Source organism: Astyanax mexicanus, chromosome 4 (assembly GCF_023375975.1).
Source record: "Astyanax mexicanus isolate ESR-SI-001 chromosome 4, AstMex3_surface, whole genome shotgun sequence".
NCBI lineage: Eukaryota > Metazoa > Chordata > Actinopteri > Characiformes > Acestrorhamphidae > Astyanax > Astyanax mexicanus.
In genome coordinates this window covers 1924694-1947500 of record NC_064411.1, presented here as the reverse complement: position 1 = coordinate 1947500, position 22807 = coordinate 1924694, and the positions used below count along the sequence as shown (strand labels likewise).

At 41.6% G+C, this 22807-nt stretch overlaps 1 protein-coding gene across 1 annotated transcript in view; it reads right to left on the bottom strand.

The window, feature by feature from the left end:
• Positions 1–22095, bottom strand: part of LOC125801114 (NLR family CARD domain-containing protein 3-like) — a 25174-nt gene extending 3079 nt beyond the window's left edge. Inside the window, exons 1-6 of the mRNA XM_049477193.1 lie at positions 22053–22095; positions 17865–18054; positions 15817–17611; positions 12989–13162; positions 11218–11391; positions 4005–4051 (exon numbers count right to left, since the gene is read on the bottom strand). Of these exons, the coding sequence (XP_049333150.1) occupies positions 4005–4051; positions 11218–11391; positions 12989–13162; positions 15817–17611; positions 17865–17901 (2227 nt within the window). The 5' untranslated portion in view covers positions 17902–18054; positions 22053–22095. The remainder of the gene's footprint in view (positions 1–4004; positions 4052–11217; positions 11392–12988; positions 13163–15816; positions 17612–17864; positions 18055–22052) is intronic.
• Positions 22096–22807: the final 712 nt, after the last annotated feature.

Here is a 22807-nt window from a genome sequence, read left to right as displayed (position 1 = left end):
ATGTTGTGTGTGTGTAGTGTATGTATGTTGTGTGTGTAGTGTGTGTGTGTAGTGTATGTATGTCGTGTGTGTGTATGTGTATGTAGTGTGTGTGTGTGTAGTGTATGTAGCATGTGTGTGTGTAGTGTATGTAGCGTGTGTGTAGTGTGTGTGTAGTTTATGTGTATGTAGCATGTGTGTGTAGTGCGTGTGTAGTGTATGTAGCGTGTGTGTAGTGTGTGTGTAGTGTATGTATGTTGTGTGTGTGTGTATGTTGTGTGTAGTGTGTGTGTAGTGTATGTATGTTGTGTGTGTGTGTTGTGTGTGTAGTGTGTGTAGTGTGTGTGTTGTGTGTGTATGTTGTGTGTGTGTGTGTTGTGTGTGTAGTGTGTGTGTGTATGGTGTGTGTGTATGTTGTGTGTGTGTTGTGTGTGTAGTGTATGTATGTTGTGTGTGTAGTGTGTAGTGTATGTATGTTGTGTGTGTGTAGTGTATGTATGTTGTGTGTGTGTGTATGTTGTGTGTGTGTGTTGTGTGTGTAGTGTGTGTGTTGTGTGTGTGTGTGTGTGTGTGTGTGTATGTTGTGTGTGTGTAGTGTATGTATGTTGTGTGTGTTGTGTGTGTAGTGTGTGTGTGTAGTGTGTGTAGTGTGTGTATGTTGTGTGTGTGTGTGTTGTGTGTGTAGTGTGTGTGTGTATGTTGTGTGTGTGTTGTGTGTGTAGTGTATGTATGTTGTGTGTGTGTAGCGTGTGTGTGTTGTGTGTGTAGTGTATGTATGTTGTGTGTGTTGTGTGTGTAGTGTGTGTGTGTAGTGTGTGTGTGTAGTGTGTGTATGTTGTGTGTGTGTGTGTTGTGTGTGTAGTGTGTGTGTGTATGTTGTGTGTGTGTTGTGTGTGTAGTGTATGTATGTTGTGTGTGTGTAGCGTGTGTGTGTTGTGTGTGTAGTGTATGTATGTTGTGTGTTGGGTATGTAGTGTGTGTGTGTGTGTAGTGTGTGTGTGTAGTGTATGTATGTTGTGTGTGTAGTGTATGTATGTTGTGTGTGTAGTGTATGTAGCATGTGTGTGTGTTGTGTGTGTAGTGTGTGTGTAGTGTATGTAGCGTGTGTGTGTAGTGTGTGTGTAGTGTATGTATGTTGTGTGTGTATGTTGTGTGTGTGTGTTGTGTGTATGTTGTGTGTGTGTGTGTAGTGTATGTATGTTGTGTGTGTGTGTATGTTGTGTGTGTGTAGTGTATGTATGTCGTGTGTGTGTATGTAGTGTGTGTAGTGTATGTGTATGTAGCATGTGTGTAGTGTGTGTGTAGTGTATGTAGCGTGTGTGTGTTGTGTGTGTGTAGTGTATGTATGTTGTGTGTGTGTGTGTGTATGTTGTGTGTGTGTGTATGTTGTGTGTGTGTGTGTGTGTAGTGTGTGTGTAGTGTGTGTGTGTATGTTGTGTGTGTGTTGTGTGTGTAGTGTGTGTGTGTAGCGTGTGTGTGTTGTGTGTGTAGTGTATGTATGTTGTGTGTGTGTGTAGTGTGTGTGTGTTGTGAGTGTGTGTATGTTGTTTGTGTGTGTTGTGTGTGTAGTGTGTGTGTGTAGTGTGTAGTGTATGTATGTTGTGTGTTTAGTGTGTGTGTGTGTAGTGTATGTAGCGTGTGTGTGTTGTGTGTGTGTGTGTAGTGTATGTATGTTGTGTGTGTATGTTGTGTGTGTGTGTATGTTGTGTGTGTGTGTTGTGTGTGTGTGTAGTGTGTGTGTGTATGTTGTGTGTGTGTTGTGTGTGTAGTGTGTGTGTGTGTAGTGTATGTATGTTGTGTGTGTGTGTAGCGTGTGTGTGTTGTGTGTGTAGTGTATGTATGTTGTGTGTGTGTAGTGTGTAGTGTGTTGTGAGTGTGTGTATGTTGTTTGTGTGTGTTGTGTGTGTAGTGTGTGTGTGTAGTGTGTAGTGTATGTATGTTGTGTGTTTAGTGTGTGTGTGTGTGTGTAGTGTATGTAGCATGTGTGTGTGTAGTGTGTGTGTGTAGTGTATGTATGGTGTGTGTGTGTATGTTGTGTGTGTGTAGTGTGTGTGTGTGTGTAGTGTATGTATGTTGTGTGTGTGTGTAGCGTGGGTGTGTTGTGTGTGTAGTGTGTGTGTGTAGTGTATGTATGTTGTGTGTTTAGTGTGTATGTAGTGTGTGTGTGTGTGTGTGTGTAGTGTATGTAGCATGTGTGTGTGTAGTGTGTGTGTGTAGTGTATGTATGGTGTGTGTGTGTATGTTGTGTGTGTGTAGTGTGTGTGTGTGTAGTGTATGTATGTTGTGTGTGTGTAGTGTGTTGTGAGTGTGTGTATGTTGTTTGTGTGTGTTGTGTGTGTAGTGTGTGTGTGTAGTGTGTAGTGTATGTATGTTGTGTGTTTAGTGTGTGTGTGTGTAGTGTATGTAGCATGTGTGTGTGTAGTGTGTGTGTGTAGTGTATGTATGGTGTGTGTGTGTATGTTGTGTGTGTGTAGTGTGTGTGTGTGTGTAGTGTATGTATGTTGTGTGTGTGTGTAGCGTGGGTGTGTTGTGTGTGTAGTGTGTGTGTGTAGTGTATGTATGTTGTGTGTTTAGTGTGTATGTAGTGTGTGTGTGTGTGTGTGTAGTGTATGTAGCATGTGTGTGTGTAGTGTGTGTGTGTAGTGTATGTATGGTGTGTGTGTGTATGTTGTGTGTGTGTAGTGTATGTATGTTGTGTGTGTAGCGTGGGTGTGTTGTGTGTGTAGTGTGTAGTGTGTAGTGTATGTATGTTGTGTGTGTAGTGTGTAGTGTATGTATGTTGTGTGTTTAGTGTGTATGCGTATGTAGTGTGTGTGTGTGTGTGTAGTGTATGTGTATGTAGCATGTGTGTGTGGTGTGTGTGTGTAGTGTGTGTGTGTTGTGTGTGTGTGTAGTGTATGTATGGTGTGTGTGTGTATGTTGTGTGTAGTGTGTGTGTGTAGTGTATGTATGTTGTGTGTGTGTAGTGTGTAGTGTATGTATGTTGTTTGTGTGTGTTGTGTGTGTAGTGTGTGTGTGTAGTGTGTAGTGTATGTATGTTGTGTGTGTAGTGTGTGTGTGTGTAGTGTATGTATGTTGTGTGTGTGTGTATGTATGTTGTGTGTGTGTGTAGCGTGTGTGTGTAGCGTGTGTGTGTAGCGTGTGTTGTGTGTAGTGTATGTATGTTGTGTGTGTGTGTTGTGTGTAGTGTGTAGTGTATGTATGTTGTGTGTGTGTTGTGTGTGTAGTGTATGTATGTTGTGTGTGTGTGTTGTGTGTGTAGTGTATGTATGTTGTGTGTGTAGTGTGTGTGTAGTGTGTAGTGTATGTATGTTGTGTGTGTAGTGTGTGAGTGTGTAGTGTATGTATGTTGTGTGTATGTATGTTGTGTGTGTGTAGCGTGTGTGTGTAGCGTGTGTGTTGTGTGTGTAGCGTGTGTGTGTAGTGTATGTATGTTGTGCGTGTGTGTTGTGTGTGTAGTGTGTGTGTGTGTAGTGTGTAGTGTATGTATGTTGTGTGTGTGTGTAGTGTATGTATGTTGTGTGTGTGTTGTGTGTGTAGTGTGTAGTGTATGTATGTTGTGTGTGTGTGTGTTGTGTGTGTAGTGTGTGTGTGTAGTGTATGTATGTTGTGTGTGTGTGTTGTGTGTGTAGTGTATGTATGTTGTGTGTGTGTGTTGTGTGTGTGTCTAGTGTGTGTGTGTGTAGTGTATGTATGTTGTGTGTGTGTAGTGTATGTATGTTGTGTGTGTGTGTGCGTATGTGTATGTAGTGTGTGTGTGTAGTGTGTGTGTGTGTGTAGTGTATGTATGTTGTGTGTGTAGTGTGTGTGTGTAGTGTATGTATGTTGTGTGTGTGTAGTGTGTGTGTGTGTAGTGTATGTATGTTGTGTGTGTGTGTAGTGTGTGTGTGTGTGTGTAGTGTATGTATGTTGTGTGTGTGTGTGTGCGTATGTGTATGTAGTGTGTGTGTGTGAGTGTATTGTGTGTATATAGTGTGTGTGTGTGTGTATGTGTATGTAGTGTGTGTGTGTGAGAGAGAGCTTACATTTTTTGAATCCAGGTTTGATTCTGATCTTCCCTCCATGTTCCACTCTAAACACACACACACACACACACACACAGACACACACACACACACAGACACACAGACACACACAGACACACAGACACACACACACACACACACACAGATCAGCACAGTGTGAGATTTTCAGAAACTGATTTATAAAGAAATACTTTGTGTGAAATCGAGTGAACATTTGAGGAGGTTTGATGCGTCAGTATTCCATCAAAAGATCAGAGAGAGCAGAAATTGGTGACATCATGTGGTAAAGTACGGAACTGCAATGCATACTGAATAAAATCAGATTAAAAACGGAAGATTAAGGAAGATTAACTCTTACTTCTCTAAATATATTTTTGTCTGCATGTGTTTATAGTAGTGAAGGAATGATCTACAGGTCTGAGTTTGTTCAGTGGATTCATTTGGTCACAGTGTTGATCCGAATGAGGAAACTGTAAAAACACACTGAGACACTCTCCAGTACAGAACGTTTAGACAGTTAGAGATGTTACTGGTTCCACAGTAAACTAAGATAAAATTCACTATTGTTAGCACTACCGTTTTAAATACGTATTAAAGTTAATACCACAGTCAGTTACCGCGGTATGAAAATCTCACATTAAATGAGTTAAATATCAGCAGCCTCCCAGACGCAGCAGGTCAAGGGGGTTTGATTGGTTTCAGGGGAAACATGGTCGAGCTCAGAGACGATGCTGAGACTCTCAGTCTTATAGGATCAAGTCTGAGGTTTGAGTTTCACACCTGGAACTGAAGGTGCTGCTGTTCCTCCTGGACCAGAGTCTACCACTGATCTCCTGTGTTATTCAGCTGAACTGTCTCACCACTCTTGATATTTTTACTGACTTTTATTTTTGTATTTTGGTTTCACCACAATTTTGGATTGTCCTTTTTCAATAAAGAGGCATCCACAGTCGTGAAACAGGAGTGACTTTGGTTCCAGGTGTGACATTGGGGACTTCAGAATTGGGGAAATGTTGAGGTTTAACCTGCTAAAAGCTCACCAATAATGTAAAATGAACTTTTTAAACCAGACACTACACTGAGGTTTGTGGAGTTTTGTACTGTGGAGTTGTTTGTGTTACAGTAGGAAAAAACTGCTCTAACTGAGTTAAGAGGGAGTTATTTGAGACAGTGCTTTGCAGGACTAAATATTGTGCTGCATTTTGTTAAAGTAGAGTTTAAAAGTAGTAGTTTTAAAGTAGAGTTATTATTTCACTCAAGTGAAGGTTAACTTTCGGTTCTAAACTTCGGTTCTAGACTGAAAGCAGAAACAAAGCTCCTCTTAAAAATAATATATTTATGAAGGTACAACCACAAATAAGAAAAGGCTGGGATTGTATGGAAAATATCCTCTCCCTGGGCTGCTACCTTATCATGGTGGAGGGGTTTGAGTGTCTCAAGGATCCTAGGAGCTATGTTGTCAGGGGCTTTATGCCCCTGGTAGGGACACCCAAGGCAAACAGGTCCTAGGTGAGGGACCAGACAAAGTGCAGCCCAAATGACCCCAATGAAGAGAGACAAGGAGCTCGGCCGGGCATAGCCCGAAGAGGAGACAGGGGCCCCCCTTCCCATTGGCTCACCACCTGTGGGAGGGGCCAAAGGGGTCGGTGCAGTGTGATTTGGGTGGCGGCCGAAGGCAGGGACCCTGGCGATATGATCCTCGGCTGCAGAAGCTGCTTCTTGGGACGTGGAATGTCACATCTCTGGAGGGGAAGGTGCCGGAGTTGGTGTGCGAGTTAGAGAGGTTCCGGCTAGAAATAGTCAGGCTCACCTCGACGCACGGCTCTGGCTGTGGAACCAGTCTCCTTTAGAGGGGTTGGACACTCTTTCACTCTGGAGTTGCCCCAGGAGAGAGGCGCCAAGCTGGGGTTGGCATACTTGTTGCCCCCCATCTCGTGGCCTGTACGTTGGGCTTCACCGCAGTGAACGAGAGGGTAGCCTCCCTCTGCCTACAGGTGGGGGGGACGGGTCCTGACTGTTATTTGTGCCTATGCACCGAACAGCAGTTCAGACTACCCACCACTTTTTGGAGTCTTTGGAGGGGGTGTTGGAGAGCACCCCTCCAGGAGACTCCCTTGTTCTGCTGGGAGACTTCAACGCTCACGTGGGTAATGACAGTGAGACCTGGAGAGGTGTGGTTGGGAGAAATGACGCTCCCGATCGTAACCCGAGTGGTGTTTTGTTATTGGACGTCTATTGGTGCTCATCATGGACTGTCCATAACTAACACCATGTTCAAGCATAAGGGTGTCCATATGTGCACTTGGCACCAGGACACCCTAGGCCGCAGTCCAATGATAGACTGTTGTCGTGTCATCTGATCTGCGGCCGCATGTCTTGGACACTCGGGTGAAGAGGGGAGCGGAGCTCTCCACTGACCACTACCTGGTGGTGAGTTGGCTCCGATGGTGGGGAAGGATGCCAGTCAGACCTGGCAGACCTAAACGAATTGTGATGGTCTGCTGGGAACGGTTGGCAGAGTCTCCTGTCAGACAGAGCTTCAACTCCCATCTCCGGGAGAGCTTCAAACACGTTCCAGGGGAGGTTGGGGACATTGAGTCCGAGTGGGCCGTGTTCCTCACCTCCATTGCTGAAGCGGCCTACCGGAGCTGTGGCTGCAAGGTTGTCGGTGCCTGTCGTGGCGGCAATTCTTGAACCCGCTGGTGGACACCGACGGTGAGGGATGCTGTCAGGCTGAAGAAGGAGTCCTATCAGGCCTTTCTGGCCCATGGGACTTGGGAAGCAGCTGACGGGTACCGGCAGTCCAAGCGGCATGCGGCACGGGTGATTGCTGAAGCAAAAACTCGGGCGTGGGAGGAGTTCGGAGACGCCATGGAAAATGACTTCTGTACGGCTTTGAGACGATTCTGGTCCACCATACGGCGTCTCGGGGGGGAGCAGTATCCCACAAACACTATTTATAGTGGGTGTGGTGTGCTGTTGACCTCAACTTGGGGCTTTGTGGGCCGGTGGGCGGAAAACTTCGAAGACCTCCTCAATCCCACCAGCACACGCCTTCCATTGAGGAAGCAGATCCGGGGGACCTTGGGGTGGGCTCTCCAATCTCGGGCGCTGAGGTCACTGAGGTGGTTAAAAAGCTCCTCTGTGGTAAGGCACCGGGGGTGGATGAGATTCGCCTGGAGTTCCTTAAAGCTCTGGATGTCAAAGGGTTGTGTTGGTTAACGCGACTCTACAACATTGCGTGGACATCGGGGGCAGTTCCACTGGATTGGCAGACCCCCCGGGTGGTTGTCCCCTTATTCAAAAAGAGGGACCGGAGAGTGTGTTCCAACTACAGGGGAATCACACTCTTAAGCCTCCCTGGTAAGGTTTATTCGGGGGTTCTGGAGAGGAGGGTTCATCGGATAGTCGAACCTCAGATTCAGGAAGAGCAGTGTGGTTTTTGTCCTGGCCGTGGAACACTGGATCAGCTCTATACCCTCAGCAGGGTCTTGGAGGGGTCATGGGAGTTCGCCCAACCAGTCTACATGTGTTTTGTGGACTTGGAGAAAGTGTTCGATCGTGTCCCTCGGGGAGTCTTGTGGGGGGTACTCCGGGAGTATAGGGTACCGGGCCCTTTGATACGGGCTGTCAGGTCCCTGTATGACCGGTGTCAAAGCTTGGTCCGCATTGCCGGCAGTAAGTCGGACTCGTTTCCAGTGAGGGTTGGACTCCGCCAAGGTTGCCCTTTGTCACTGATTCTGTTCTTAACTTTTAGGGATAGAATTTCTAGGCGCAGCCAAGGTGTTGAGGGGATCCATTTTGGTGGCCTTGGGATAGCATCTCTGCTTTTTGCAGATTATGTGGTCCTACTGGCTTAATCAGCTCGTGATCTACAACTCGCACTGGAGCAGTTCGCAGCCGAGTGTGAAATGGCCGGGATGAGAATCAGTGCCTCCAAGTCCGAGGCCATGGTCCTGAGCCGGAAAAGGGTAGAATGCCTTCTCCGGGTTGGGGAGGAGGTCCTGCCTCGAGTGGAGGAGTTTAAGTATCTTGGGGTCTTGTTCATGAATGAGGGGAAGATGGAGCGGGAGATCGATAGACGGATCGGTGCTGCCTCAGCAGTGATGCGGGCGCTGTACAGATCCATCATGGTGAAGAGAGAGCTGAGCCAAAAAGCAAAGCTCTCGATTTACCGGTCGATCTACGTTCCTACCCTCATCTATGGTCATGAGCTTTGGGTCATGACCGAAAGAACGAGATCACGGATACAAGCGGCCAAAATGAGTTTCCTCCGCAGGGTGTTTGGGCTCTCCCTTAGAGATAGGGTCAGTCATCCTAGAGATAGCTCAGTCATCCGGGAGGGACTCAGAGTAGAGCAGCTGCTTCTCCACATCGAGAGGAGCCAGTTGAAGTGGCTTGGGCATCTGATTAGGATGCCTCCTGGACGGCTCCCTGGTGAGGTGTTCCGGGCACGTCCCACTGGGAGGAGACCCAGGGGAAGACCCAGGACACGCTGGAGGGACTATGTCTCTCGGCTGGCCTGGGAACGCCTTGGAATTCCCCCGGACGAGCTGGCCCAAGTTGCTTGGGAGAGGGAAGTCTGGGTTTCCCTGCTTAGGCTGCTGCCCCCGCGACCTGACCCCGGATAAGTGGAGGAAAATGGATGGATGATGGATGGATGGAAAATACAAATAATCGTCCATTTACTTTGATTTTTATTTGATTGCAGAGGGAACCAAAGACTTGCCTGGTTTGTCTGAAAAACGTAATTTAATTTATTATTGTGTATTATTCCTGCATTTCAGGCCTCCAAGACATTCCAAAACAAGTTGAGAGAGTAAAGCATTTTTTAAAAACTTGCCATTCTTTCTCACAACACTAATAACTGTTTTTTCCACCCTGCAGTCCAGCGTTTGCAGTAACTTGCAGTGAGTCTTTCACAGAGCTGTGGAGGAATTCTGTTCTGCTCTTTTTTACAGAATTGTTGTAATTTCACCACATTAGAGAATTGGAGGGGGGTACTTTTACACAGGACCATGTAGATTTGGATTTTTGGATAATGAATCCTTAATCTAAAAACTGCATTTTGTGTTTACTTGTGTTGTATAACTATTATTTAAAGTATATAAATATAAATATTTATAATCGCATTCCTTACTTTCTCATTTTGTTTCTGATTTGGGGTTTTATAATGTATAAACATATTTCAGTCTAAGAGTGTTGATATGTTAAGATCATGTTATTTATATTTTTCAGACTGCACACATGTAAAATCACTTAGTGCATTTTGGAAAAGATATTTTATAAAAGATATAAAAGATATAGAGCTCTATTGTTCTTGTTGAATATGCTGAATTTTTTCTAAATATTTCCACATCCAAATCACAGTTTTAGTCAGTATGTGCTTATTTTTTGTGATTTTTGGACACTAACCGAATAAGAATATTTGAAAAGTGGGAACTGTTAAATCACTTTCAGTACATAGGCAGTAAAAGCTGTGATTAGTAAAAAAAAAATCAGGTTATTAACAGAGGAAGTACATTAAACAGTAGTAATGACAGTTTCTTGTGGGCTTGCTGAAAAGAGTTAAATATTACTAAAGTGTGTTTTAGTATTCATATTCATACCCGAGTGTACTCCTGTCACAACTACTGTTTTTAATGGACCAGATATTTTCCCAGGAATTATTGGGCAAAAAATATTTCATCATAATTTGAAAATAATTGTATGCCACTGGTCATTAGGAAACTTCAAAAATTTAAATATTAAAAAAGTTTAAATATTCTAAAAAAAATAAATGTTACAAAAAAGCACAGTTTTTAAATAAAGTCAACAAACAAACTATCACATTAACGGGATCTCTAGAAATTAAGGGTGCTATTTTAGTGATCCATAGGAGAGTTGTCAACTGTGCAGTATTCAGCTAGATTTAGGGTGTGTTAGTGTGTTTTACGATGGGAAAAGTTGCTTAAAAGAGGCTCAAAATGCGAAAAAGGCATGTATCGTGAAATAAACAAATCACCATGTCACTTGCCATTCCCTTTAAGAGCCAGGTGCGGTCTGACTTTGGGGTATTAATATTTAAATGGCGCAGCTCCCTGGACTTGTCCAATGCTTCTCATCAGCGTAAACATATTCAAAATCACCATTGCTGTTTATTTTCACACTTTCCACCAGAGTTGTTTAGTCTGTTGGTGGGGTGTATGATAGCAATTAGCATTATGACCACCTTGCACAGGGTGTAGGTTAGCACCCTAAGTGTTCAGAAAGGATCCTGGTTTTGCAGTAACTGATTATTCTTATTATAAAGATATGGACTGGTTGCTGGAGTGCTTGACTCTCAGTGTGTATAAAGTTAGTGGGGATCAGTTTTAATCTTTAATCTTTCTCCTTATTCTGCCTCTAATGGTCACAATGCTCAGGGCAGCTCTCCATCACTGGCTCCATGACCAGAACCAGCTAAACGTTTCAACCTGGTCTGGGGTAATACCTAAACCTTGGTTCTTTTTACCACCTGAAATATGAGCCGAAACAGAATTACAGCAAAGTACTTGGCATGTAGTGCAGATAGCATGGGCATGAAACATGGCTGTGTAAACAAAAATAAGACAGAATAGACCACTGAAGTCGTGTTGTCATGTTGTAGTCGAAGTCATGTTGTTTATGCCCATATTTGAGGTTCCGTGCCTAAGCGGTCCATGTAAAAGGCGACTTTGAATGGGCTTTTTTTAAAAACTGGCCTCTGTCACATTCTGTGGTTAGTAAATATGTTCAGATCCCTGTACGTTTTCTTCTGTATAAATTTACCTCCTAAATATCACTGGATCCTTTGAATTATGAGATCGTTTAAGGGTAGTAATTAGAAAAATGCTAGGTTTAAGCTAATGCTTAACTGACGTCACAGCACAGAGGCTGGAAATGACCCCGTACTGGATTCTGCATAACAGCGAACTCCGGTCAGATTGCGTTTTGGATTATTATGCTTCTTCAAAAAGGATCATTAAAGCATTTAAACAGGTGAAAACCCTTTCAGTAATGTTGAGCAGTGTGATGTTGAGCGGTGTGATGTTGAGCGGTGTGATGTTGAGCAGTGTAGTCTGTGTTAATTTTTCTCATAGGGAAAAAACGCAAAGACACGGAAGCACAACAGGCAATGTTGAGAGTGAGAAAAATATACAACATTCATTTATCTTACAATAAGTTGATAACATAATTATCAGTTCAGACCTACCCGAGTTTCTCCAGTTTGCAGTGTGGATCCTCCAGTCTGTCAGAAAGAAGCTTCACTCCTGACTCTCCTGGGTGGTTGTAGGTCAGATCCAGCTCTTTCAGGTGGGAGGGGTTTGAAATTATAGCAGAAGCCAGAGAACAACAGCCTTTCTCTGTGATCATACAACCAGATAATCTGCAGACAGAGCAAGAGTGACAAAAAAACAAGAAAAAAGGAACATAATGCACTTTAATATTAATAAGCCATTTTCTCACAAATAACACTACAAAATCTGAAAATATCTATAGAAAACTGAAGTTTCTTAACACAGTTAAACAATTCAAGAAACCCAAAGCTCAATAGTAAGCATCTCAGTGAATATAGCAGTGGCATAGATGTGCACCAAATAATTAAGTTCATATTAACTTTAGCTAAAATTGTTTTTGCTTGTGCATCACAATTTTGTAACCAATGCATGATACATCTCAACTGTTCATTCAAGTTGGACATTCTTAAGAAGACTGCAGAAGACTCGTATTTGTTTGTTTGGTATACTCTGACCTTCATTAGACACTTTTGCTAGTGTGATTTGTTATCATCATGTTAAACAACTTATCACATTAATACATGTATAATTTCTAGTGGTATCAATATAAATACTAGTATATACTTATGTTTTTGAGAGGAGATCAAATCAACGGTGGGTGCTGGAATGAAGAATGCATGACAAACTGGACTGTAAATATCTCAGCTTGATTGTAAGGATTTCTGAATTAGAACTGCTGAGCATAAAATCTCAGGAATTACCATATAAATGGCCTGGCAGAAATATGTAATGTACAGTATTCAGTAATGTGTACACTGCACCTTTGAGACATTCTTACGGTAAGTGTGGGCATATGTGTCGCTACACTGAGAGCGTAGAGAGAGAGAGAGTAGTGTGTTGTGCTGTACTACAGAGTGTGTGTTGGTGCTGCATTTGCTCAAGTATGAACTAATAAATAAGCAAATGAAATACCGCCAGAGTAAGGTGTCCAATCTCCTGCACCAAAGCTCGCTATCTGACAGAAAGACAGAGAGAGGCGAAAGGAAAGAAAGACGGCAAGAGAGAGACAGAGACATAGAAACAAAACAGATAGAGGGAGAGATGGACAGACAAAGAGAAACAAACAAATGGAGAGAAAGATGGAAAGAGAGAGACCAATAGAGAGAGACAGAGAGAGAGAGAGGAGATAGAAACAGAAAAAAAGAAACAGATGGAGAGAAAGAGACAAATGGAGAGAAAGATGGAGAGAGACCAAGAGAGAGAGAGAAACAAGCAAAGAAAATGAGAGGAAGAGATGGAGAAATAGAAACAGAGAGAGGGAGAGATGGAGAGACAGAGAGAAAAAGACAAATGGAGAGAAAGACGAAGAGAGAGAGACCAACAGAGAGAGATGGAGAGAGATTTAGAGAGAGAGAGCGCGAGAAAAATATGGAGAGAGAGCAACAAACTTCTCTATCCAGGTCTGAGCTGAAAGTCTGAACCAGAGCTTTACAGCTGTATACTGGATTGGAGCTTTTCAGTCATTCATCCAAAAAAAATATCTGCATGTTGGGCAGAGGCGGGAAATATTACAGCAAAATTTAGGGTCAAAATTAGGTTCAAACTAGCCGTAAAAAAAATTGCATTAATTTTTTATTTATTTATTTATTTTTTAACTTGTTTCTGATTTCAAACTAACAGCGTCTGTTAACAATTTACTGTTGACAGCCCAAAAAAATTAAAATGAAAAATCACAGCAACACTGACCTGAGAATCTGCAGTTTACATTGTGAACTCTTCAGTCCAGCAGAGAGCAGCTCCACTCCTGAATCCTGCAGGTCATTGTTACTGAGGTCCAGCTCTTTCAGGGAGGAGTTTTCCAGGTTTAAAACTGATTCCAGATTTTCACATGTCTTTACTCCAAGATTACATGAAGCTAGTCTGAAAATTTAAGAATAAAAAAGGATTTTACAATGAACCCAAATAAGAATATTTGAATGGATTGACAAAGAACAGAAAACATAATTAAACTGTGAAATTTATTGTCTGTCATAAGAAATTACATCTGTTGTAAAACTATGACATTATTTCAGAAAAAGAACATCATACTGAACGTAAAACATGGTTGTGGTAGTGTGATCATCTGGGACTGCTTTGCTGCTTCAGGGTTTGAATAACAGGCTGTAATAGATGGAATCAGGAATTTTGCTGTTTACCAGAAAATCCTGAAGGAGAATTTCAGGCCATCTGTTCGTGACCTCAAGCTTAGGTGTACTTGGGTTCTGCAGCAGGACAATTATACGAAGCACACGAACAAGTTCGCCTCTGAATGGCTTAAAAAAATAAAATGAAAGTTTTCATGCTGGAAAAGCCTCCAATATGGCTGAATTAAAACAATTCTGTAAAGAAGAGTGAAACAGAATTCCTCCACATAGATGTGAAAGACTCACTGCCAGGTATCAGTAAAGCTTAATTGCAGTTGTTGCCGCTAAGGGTGACAAAACCAAGTTATTAGTTTTAGGGGGCAAACACTTTTTCACACAGGGATAGATTGGTTTGAATATTTTCTTTCCTTTAATACATAAAATTATTATTTAAAAAGTGCTTTTTATATTTACTCAGGTTATATTTCTCTGATATTAAAGTTTGTTTGACATTCAGAAAAATATCAGTATCACAAGCAAAAACAAAAAAATGTGTAGGGGGTCAAATACTTTTTACAGCACTGTATCTACACTGTCCCTTTAAGAACTCCCTATACTAAGCACACAGCCCTTTTACGTGTGTAGCTACGCTGAGAGTGTAGAGAACCAGAGTGTGTGCTGTTCTTTACCATAGAGACCGCTGGACCTAGTTCCTTTTTTTTCTGCAAATAACATCATATACGGCTTAGGTGTTGTTTTAGCTCATGTATGAACTATGTTGTAGGTCTTTTTTGATGCAGATATTTTAGGTTTTCTCTAAAACTGTCAGTGAAGAAACATGTTTGGTCATCTCGTCTGTCGCTCAACATAACAACCTGGCTCCAGAGAGTGTTGGGAAGCATTTACACAGTGATGCTTAGACTGGTAAATCTAGGAAAATATTACAGTTTAATTAAACAATTATATTCTACAATTAATAAATATGCAAGTGGAGTACAGCCAGAGTTAACAAGAGTGTTCTATAAGCTATGAACTATTTCACAATGTTCATCTTCCTGTATCTTATACTACTTACTACACTATAAGTCCCTACTCATTACTGTCAAAATGGCTATGGAGAGTAAATATACTAAATTTAGCGGTGCCAATAAGTGTCAATTGTGATTTTATTAAGATCAGACAGACATGGATAAAATTACATGAGCAGAGTTACAAGAAAAAAAGGAAATGTGCTTAAAAGAGTACAATTACAGTGGTATAAAAACACTTACATTAACCCCCAAACAAAGGGGTTAAATACAGTCTGTAGATGCAGTACCATGACAAATTAAAGGGCATGGAAAAGCCAGAGCAGGGAGAGATGTTTGGGCTCCTCCCCTTTGCCAACCTGGAAAAAAAACATCCTACACAAACCAACCTTGCACATCCTTCTGTGTAATTTAGTTTCTTTAGTGTGTTTTTATTTGTTGTCTTGTTTGTTATTTTGGTCTTTGATAACATGAAACACTGACCTGAGAATCTGCAGTTTACAGTGTGAACTCTTCAGTCCAGCAGAGAGCAGCTCCACTCCTGAGTCCTGCAGGTCGTTGTTACTGAGGTCCAGCTCTTTCAGGGGGGAGTTTTCCAGGTTTAAAACTGATTCCAGATTTTCACACGTTTTTAGTCCAAGATTACATGAAGCAAGTCTGAAAAATAAGAATAAATAAATTATTTTACAACAAACCCAAAGAAGAATATTTGAATGGATTGACAAATAATAGAAAACTGAATTAAACTGTGAAATTTATTTTCTGTCTAAAGAATCTGTGTTTCTTTATACTGAAATAGTTAACATGCAGAAAGCTCCACTTTACTGTGATCAGCGTGGGCATGCAGCTCACAAGCTCTGAGACAGATTATAAATGAGATAAAATAGAATATGTAAATGTTTAACTAAACAGAAAGAGCACAGCTTTTTGAAGTATGTGAATTTATTCTATTTTACCAGTTTAACTCTGGAAAAAAGACACATTTGCTCACATATATTTTAGAAATAAATACATACACTTAAAATTTATGTTCTATATAAATGTATTATGTTATATTGCTAATCATCATTGCTCCCAAGCATACTAAGAAATGATCTTTCAGTCAAATCACCCAGTGCTAATTTAGAGTGGATCTACAAGTCATGTGAATTTATTTTAACAAACACATATAACATATAACTTGCACAAACTTATAAAATAAAATACTTCTTAAGACTGTATATGATTAGTGTAATACAGAAACGTCATGTACTGTTTACATTAAAATGAGGGTTTGATTGTTATTAAACACAAAGGATAATTCATGCTATATGTATGTATGTAACAATGTGATAATGTGAATCCACCAGTGATTGAATGGAAACTGATTCTACACATCAGCAGTTGATTAAAACTTTGTGAAGGTCTGAATAAAAATACTCACACAGCCCTTCTGGATATTTTAACTACTGGCAGCAGCCTCAGAAGACACTCCTCTGATGGATCATATTTACTGAGGTTAAACTCCTCCAGCTCTTCTTCTGAGTTCACCAACACAAACACCAGAGCTGACCACTGAGCAGGAGAGAGCCTGGCCTTTTGAAGTCGATGGTCACCACCTCCACTCAGGTATTTCTGAACTTCCTGCACCAGAGAATGATCATTCAGTTCATTCAGACAGTGGAACAGATTGATGGATTTCTCTGGAGATGAGTTCTCCTCAATCTTCTTCTTGATGTACTGGACTGTTTCCTCATTGCTGTCAGAGATCCTCTCTGTTGGGGTCAGTACGACTCGTAATAGAGTCTGATTAGACTTCAGTGAGAGACCCAGAAGAAATCGAAGGAACAGGTCCAGGTGTCCAGTCTCACTCTGTAAGGCTCTGTCTATGGCACTGCTGAGGAAGTCAGTCATCATTGACCTGCTGGAGAGTGCAGATAGTTCAGGTTTTTGGTATTTAAGGATTTGCTGATTCAGAAAGCTTCTGTCAATGAAGCAGATGAATGCATATAAAGCAGCAAGAAACTCCTGAACGCTCAGATGTACAAAGCTGAAGACCTTCCCCAGGTGCAGCTCATGTTCCTCCCTGAAGATCTGGGTACACACTCCTGAGTACACGGACACTTCTTTAATATCGATACCACTCTCTCTTAGATCTTCCTCATAGAAGATCAGGTTTCCTTTCTCCAGCTGCTTGAACGCCAGTTTCCCCAGAGCCAGGATACTTGTTCTAGTCTGCTGAGGATCAGGGTCACTTTTCCCACTGTACTTCTGGCTCTTGTGTTTGATCTGAAAGATCAGGAAGTGTGTGAACATCTGCGTCAGGGTTTTGGGAATTTCTCCACTCTCAGCTTCACTCAGCATCCTCTCTAGAACAGTGGCTGTAATCCAGCAGAAGACCGGTATGTGGCACATGATGTAGAGGCTTCTTGAAGACCTGATGTGTGTGAATACTTTTTTGGCCAGGTCCTGATCCCTGATCCTCTTACTGAAGTATTCCTGTTTCTGAGGGTCACTGAAACCCCGCACTTCTGTTACCTGGTCAAAACACTCAGGAGGGATCAGACTGACCGCTGCTGGTCGAGAGGTGATCCAGAGGAGAGCAGAGGGAAGCAGATTCCCCTTGATGAGGTTCGTCAGCAGAACATCCACTGAGGTTTGCTCTTCTATATCCACCAAGTTCTCATTGTTCTGGAAATTCAGAGGCAGTCGGCACTCATCCAGACCATCAAAAATGAACATGCTCTTGTGATAATGTCTTGGTTTTAAATCTTGTGTTTCTGGGAAAAAGCTCTGAAGAAGATTCACCAGACTGAGCTTCTTCTCCTTCATCAGATTCAGTTCTCTAAAAGGAAGTGGAAATATGAAGAGAACGTCCTGATTTACTTTTCCTTCAGACCAATCTAGAATGAACTTCTGCACAGAGACTGTCTTTCCAATTCCAGCAACTCCTTTAGTCAGTACAGTTCTGATGGGCCGGTTCTGTTCTGGTAATGGTTTAAAGATGTCGTTGCATTTGATTGGTCTTTCCTGTGTTGTTTTTTTCTTGGATGCAGCTTCAATCTGTTTCACCTCATGTTCCTGATTGACATCTCCAACCCCTCCCTCTGTGATGTAGAGCTCTGTGTAGATTTCATTCAGAAGTGCTGACTTTACATGGCCTGAAATTCCTTCATTAATTCTCTGATACTTTTCTCTCAGCTTGGATTTGAGCTTTCGTTGACATGCTGGGGCTAATTCTGATTGCAGAGGAAGAGAATAAGGAAAATGTAATTAGCTGTGATCTTCATGAATGACCCCTTTGTAAACCGACTCTGATACAGTAGATAATTTTTAGGTTTAGGGATACATTTGATGCTGTGACAAAATATCTTATAATTACAAAATCCAGTTAACTACTGCTTATTACTCTAATTTGAAAAGCAGAACTCCTCTGAGGAAATAAATTAGCCCTTTAAGTTGGTCCCCATTCTCATGACCCAGAACTCTTACTGCTCTCTAGTGTGTTGGCGAGGTCTGTCTGATTCATGTTCCTCAGGATGTGCAGTGTGATCTTCAGCACCCCCTCCTTCTGATCATTATCCACCTCTCCCTCAGAGCATGCTGGGTAATCTGGACTCAGGATCTTCTTGTATGTGTTTAGCTCGTTCTTCACTAGAGAGATAAACTTCTCCTGCAGCTTCTGATTAAGAACAAACATCAGAGAATCGGTAAAGCTGTTACAGTACAGAGAGATAATGACACTGATCTGAGGACAAAAGGAGTTATGGATGCTCTGGTGTGTAAAATGATTTAAACATCATGTTACTGAGCACCATTTTATTGCATTAATTTTAACATGATTACAGTTATAATACTCTATAAACTGAAGGTGAATAATTTACAGTTGCAAGAAAGGGTTTGTGAACCCTTAGGAATTATTTGGATTTCTGCATGAATTGGTAATTAAATGTGTTCAGATCTTCATCTGTCACTACAATAGACAAACAGTCTAATACACACAAAAAACATGTTTGCATGATTTTATTGAACACAACATGTTCACATTCAAAGTTCAGGTGGGAAAAGTATGTGAACCCAGAGGCTAATTACTTTTCTAAGAGCTAATTGGAGCTAGGAGTCAGCCAACCTGGAGTCCAATCAATGTGATGAGATTAGATGTGTTGGTTAAAGCTGTCCTGCCCTATAAAAACATACACCAGTTTTGAGTTTGCTGTTCTTAAGAAGCATTGCTTGATGTGAATCATGCCTTGCACACAAGATCAAGCTCTCAGAAGACCTGCGTTCAAGAATTGTTGACTTGCATGAAGCTGGAAAGTGTTACAAAAGTCTCTAAAGCCTTGATGTTCATGTGTCCACGATAAGACAGACGCTCTACAAATGGAGAAAGTTCAGCACTGCTGCTACTCTCCCTAGGTGTGGTAAAGTCCTGTAAAGATGACTGAAAGAGCACAGCGCAGAATGATCAATGAGGTGAGGAAGAATCCTAGAGTGTCAGATGAAGACTTACAGAAATCTCTGACACATGCTAACATTTTTGTTGACAAATCTACAATAAGGATAACATTAAACAAGAATGGAGTTCATGGGAGGACGGAGGAAACCACTGCTGTCTAAAACACATTGCTGCATGTTTGAAATTTGCAAACAAGCACCTGGATGTTCCACAGCAGTACTGGCTAAATATGCTGTGGATAGATTAAACTTGAGTTGTTTGGAAGGAACACACAATTTTATGTGTGGTAAAAAAAGGCACAGCACACCATCATCAAAACCTCAACCCAACTGTGAAACATGGTGGAGGGAGCATCATGGTTTGGGGCTGCTTTGCTGCCTCAGGGCCTGGACGGATTGCTGTTATCATGGAAAAAATGAACTCCCAAGCTACCAAGGCATTTTGCAGGAAAACTTAAGACCATCTGTCCACCAACTGAAGCTCAACAGAGGATGGATGATGCAACAGGACAATGACCCAAAACATAGAAGTAAATCTACAACCGAATGACTTCAACAGAAGAAAATGAATAAATACTCCTTCTGGAGAGTCCTGACCTCCTGAACCCAACTGAGATGCTGCGGCATCATGAGCTCAAGAGAGAGATTCACACCAGATATCCCAAGAATATTATAGCTGAACTGAAACAGTTTAGTGAAGAGGAATGATCCAAAATTCCTCCTGATTGTTCTACAGGTCTGATCTGCAGCTACAGGAAACATTTGGTTGAGGTTATGCTGCTAATAACCTCAACCAAACGTCAAATAGTTATTCAATCCAAAGGTTAACATAGTCTTTCCACCTTGCACTGTGAATGCTAAAATGTTGTGTTCAATAAAACCATGCAAACATTTACATTTTTAGGTGGTATTTGACTATGTTTGTCTTTTGTTGCGATTTCAGAACACATTTAATGACCAATTTATGCAGAAATCCAAGTACCGTATTTTTCGGGCTATAAGGCGCACTTAAAATACTTATTTTTTCCCAAAAATCGTCATTGCGCCTTATAATGCAGTGCGCCTTGTGTATGGATTTTGCTTGTGTTTACTGACCTCGATTTTATGTGGTACACGGCGCTCTGTTGTGCAGAATTCCTCACCCACGCCAGAAAAAGATCCCCCTCTTGGGCTAGCGCGCGGTTACCTTTGACTGCCGTACTGCCTCTCGGCTGTGGCTCAGGGTAGCTAGTTTCCACTGTAGCTCCGTGGCCAGAACAAGGTGCCGGTAAACTTTCCTTTCCACCCGTTCTGGGGTAATAGCACAAACTGTTTCTTTTTAGCGCCCACTTCTAAGTAAAGTTAACCTCTTAACACGCGCTGGCCCACCGGCGGGCCAGAAATATTTAATATTTCATAACTGGCTGTGTTTCTGAATAGTTATGAACAGTTACAGGTTCAATATAGACATCCAATATACCATTTTAAAGCTTAGAATCTCTGCTTTTGAGCTATTTAGCCTATTTAGCGGAATATCCTTTCAGAAAATAAACATTTAGGGCGAAATATGCCTTGGTTATGATTTTAATAATTCATAACTCTCATATTTGCGTTTATCGTTCGTCCATATTTCATCGAATGCGGTCATGTCATACACCATTCGAAACGTCTGGCTCTCCGGATTCCAGAACTGTGCTTTTACTGTACGATGTATGTTTCATGAATTAGAGCTGCGTCAGAGCGCATGTTTCCAGTAATAAAAGGCTTTCCTTTTGTCCTGGGGTAACCTCCGGTCACTGCCGCCACCCCCCGAACACACACCCGCGCTCAGCCACAGGTCCTACCTTCAAAACGCGTCCAGACTAAAGAGAATCCATCAATCCAGTCTCCTGTAATCCACAGTTATATCCAAACAGCGCTGGAAATCACTTCATCCAGAAATGAAACTTATCCAATCTTTATCTCTGTTTTAAAACCGTTTTATTCACCGAATTCGGCACAACGCGCTATTATAGTCAGAAGCCTCGCGGAGTAATACGTACTTGCTGTGCTTCAACATAATATTATGGTCTGTCGGAGCGTTACGGCTACCGTTGTCAGGAGCGTCGCGGAGTAATACTACTTGCTGTGCTTCAACATAATATTATGGTCTGTCGGAGCGTTGCGGCTACCGTTGTCAGGAGCGTCGCGGAGTAATACGGTACTTGCTGTGCTTCAACATAGTAATATTATGGTCTGTCGGAGCGCTACGGCTACCGTTGTCAGGAGCGTAGCGGAGTAATACTAACTGTGCTTCAACATAGGTGTGTGTGTAAGGACCGTGAAATGGCTCCAGTTAAGAGACATGCTTACGATGCGGATTTTAAGCTCTAGGCCATCAGTCACGCAGTAGAACATGGGAATAGAGCAGCTGCGAGAGAATTCAACATTAATGAATCAATGGTACGGAAGTGGAGGAAGTAAGAAAATGACCTGCGCCAAGTAAGGAAGACCAAACAGAGTTTCCGAGGGAACAAAGCGAGATGGCCAAAGTTAGAGGACAACATTGAACAGTGGGTTATTGAGCAGAGAGCAGAGGGACGAAGCGTTTCTACAGTCTCTATTCGTCTCAAAGCAACAGCAGTAGCTCGGGAAATGAACAGCTGAGTAACAGCAACGAGACTGACTCTGATAATGACGAGAGGAATCCGGAGATGCTTGATGCTGTAATCGCTGAACTGTTTAACTCAGACACTGAAGATGAAGAATTTGATGGATTTGTGGAAGAGGAATGAACTGAAAAAGTGAGTGCATTGTTTTCATTGTGTTGAGAGACTGCTGCGAGTTACTATTAGAGAGTTATCGTTCAGTTGTTGTGGAGTTTTTGTTCACAGATATTGTGAAGGATTTATTTTTCACAGCTATTGTGAAGGATTTATTGTTCTGAGATTGTACAGTTATTTTTCACAGATATTGTGAAGGATTTATTGCTCAGAGTTATTGTTACTGATATAAATAAAGTTTCATTTAGTGCGCCTTATAATCCAGTGCGCCTTGTGTATGGACTAACACTAAAAATAGACCGTTCACTCATTGTGCGCCTTATAATACGGTGCGCCTTATAGTCCGAAAAATACGGTAATCCCAAAGGATTTACATACTTTTTCTTGCAACTGTATGATTAGTATCAAAACTTCAAAGTGAAATTAAATTTATATGTAAAATAAATCAAAAAGAATAATATCATATATATGGTTCAGGACTAACCTTGAATATGTGGTCCAGTTTTCCTCTGGAATACTTGTTTTTGTTCTTACTGTGGATGAACAGAAAATCCACACTGTAATCCACATGAATAAATCAGTTGTTCTAAAAAGTTTCTGTTTTAATAAAATGATAAATAAAATAAAGAATATCAGCAAATAACAGATCCAAATAAGGTCGTAGAAGACCTGGAGAACCTAAATTCAATTCTCATCAACTAATAGCTGAAACTCAGGGGTATTTATACTCAAACGTTCAGGTGAGCAATCAGTAGCTGGGTGAACCTTAACGCTGTAGCTTCACATGTTCTGATGAGTCATTGTAGTCCTGAAAGCGAGAATGCTGGGAAATGGAGTTTCTGAGTTTGTCAGTCCGGAGCAGACTGACAGCGTCAGGACTGACAAAATGTTTCTCAAAGGTTAAAACAGAGCTTTACCTTCTAATAATGTAAATAAAGATTTTTGTCTCTCTCTTTTTCTGAAGTTTTGACGTACGTCAAAGAACCTGTTGCTTTGATCCACTGTGTAAATGCTTAACTTGTTCTACAATTAACACAATATTTAAATAGATATAAATGATGAACAGTGCCAATCAGCAACAATGTGAATGTAATTGGAAAGGAAACAGCTAAAAAGTTCTCCAGAATTACTTAACAAAATATGTTCTAAAGTGTATTCTAATTTATACTGAATACATTACTGTTCTATGTATTGTACGACAACACATTCTCCCATTCCTGGATGTATGCACACACAAAC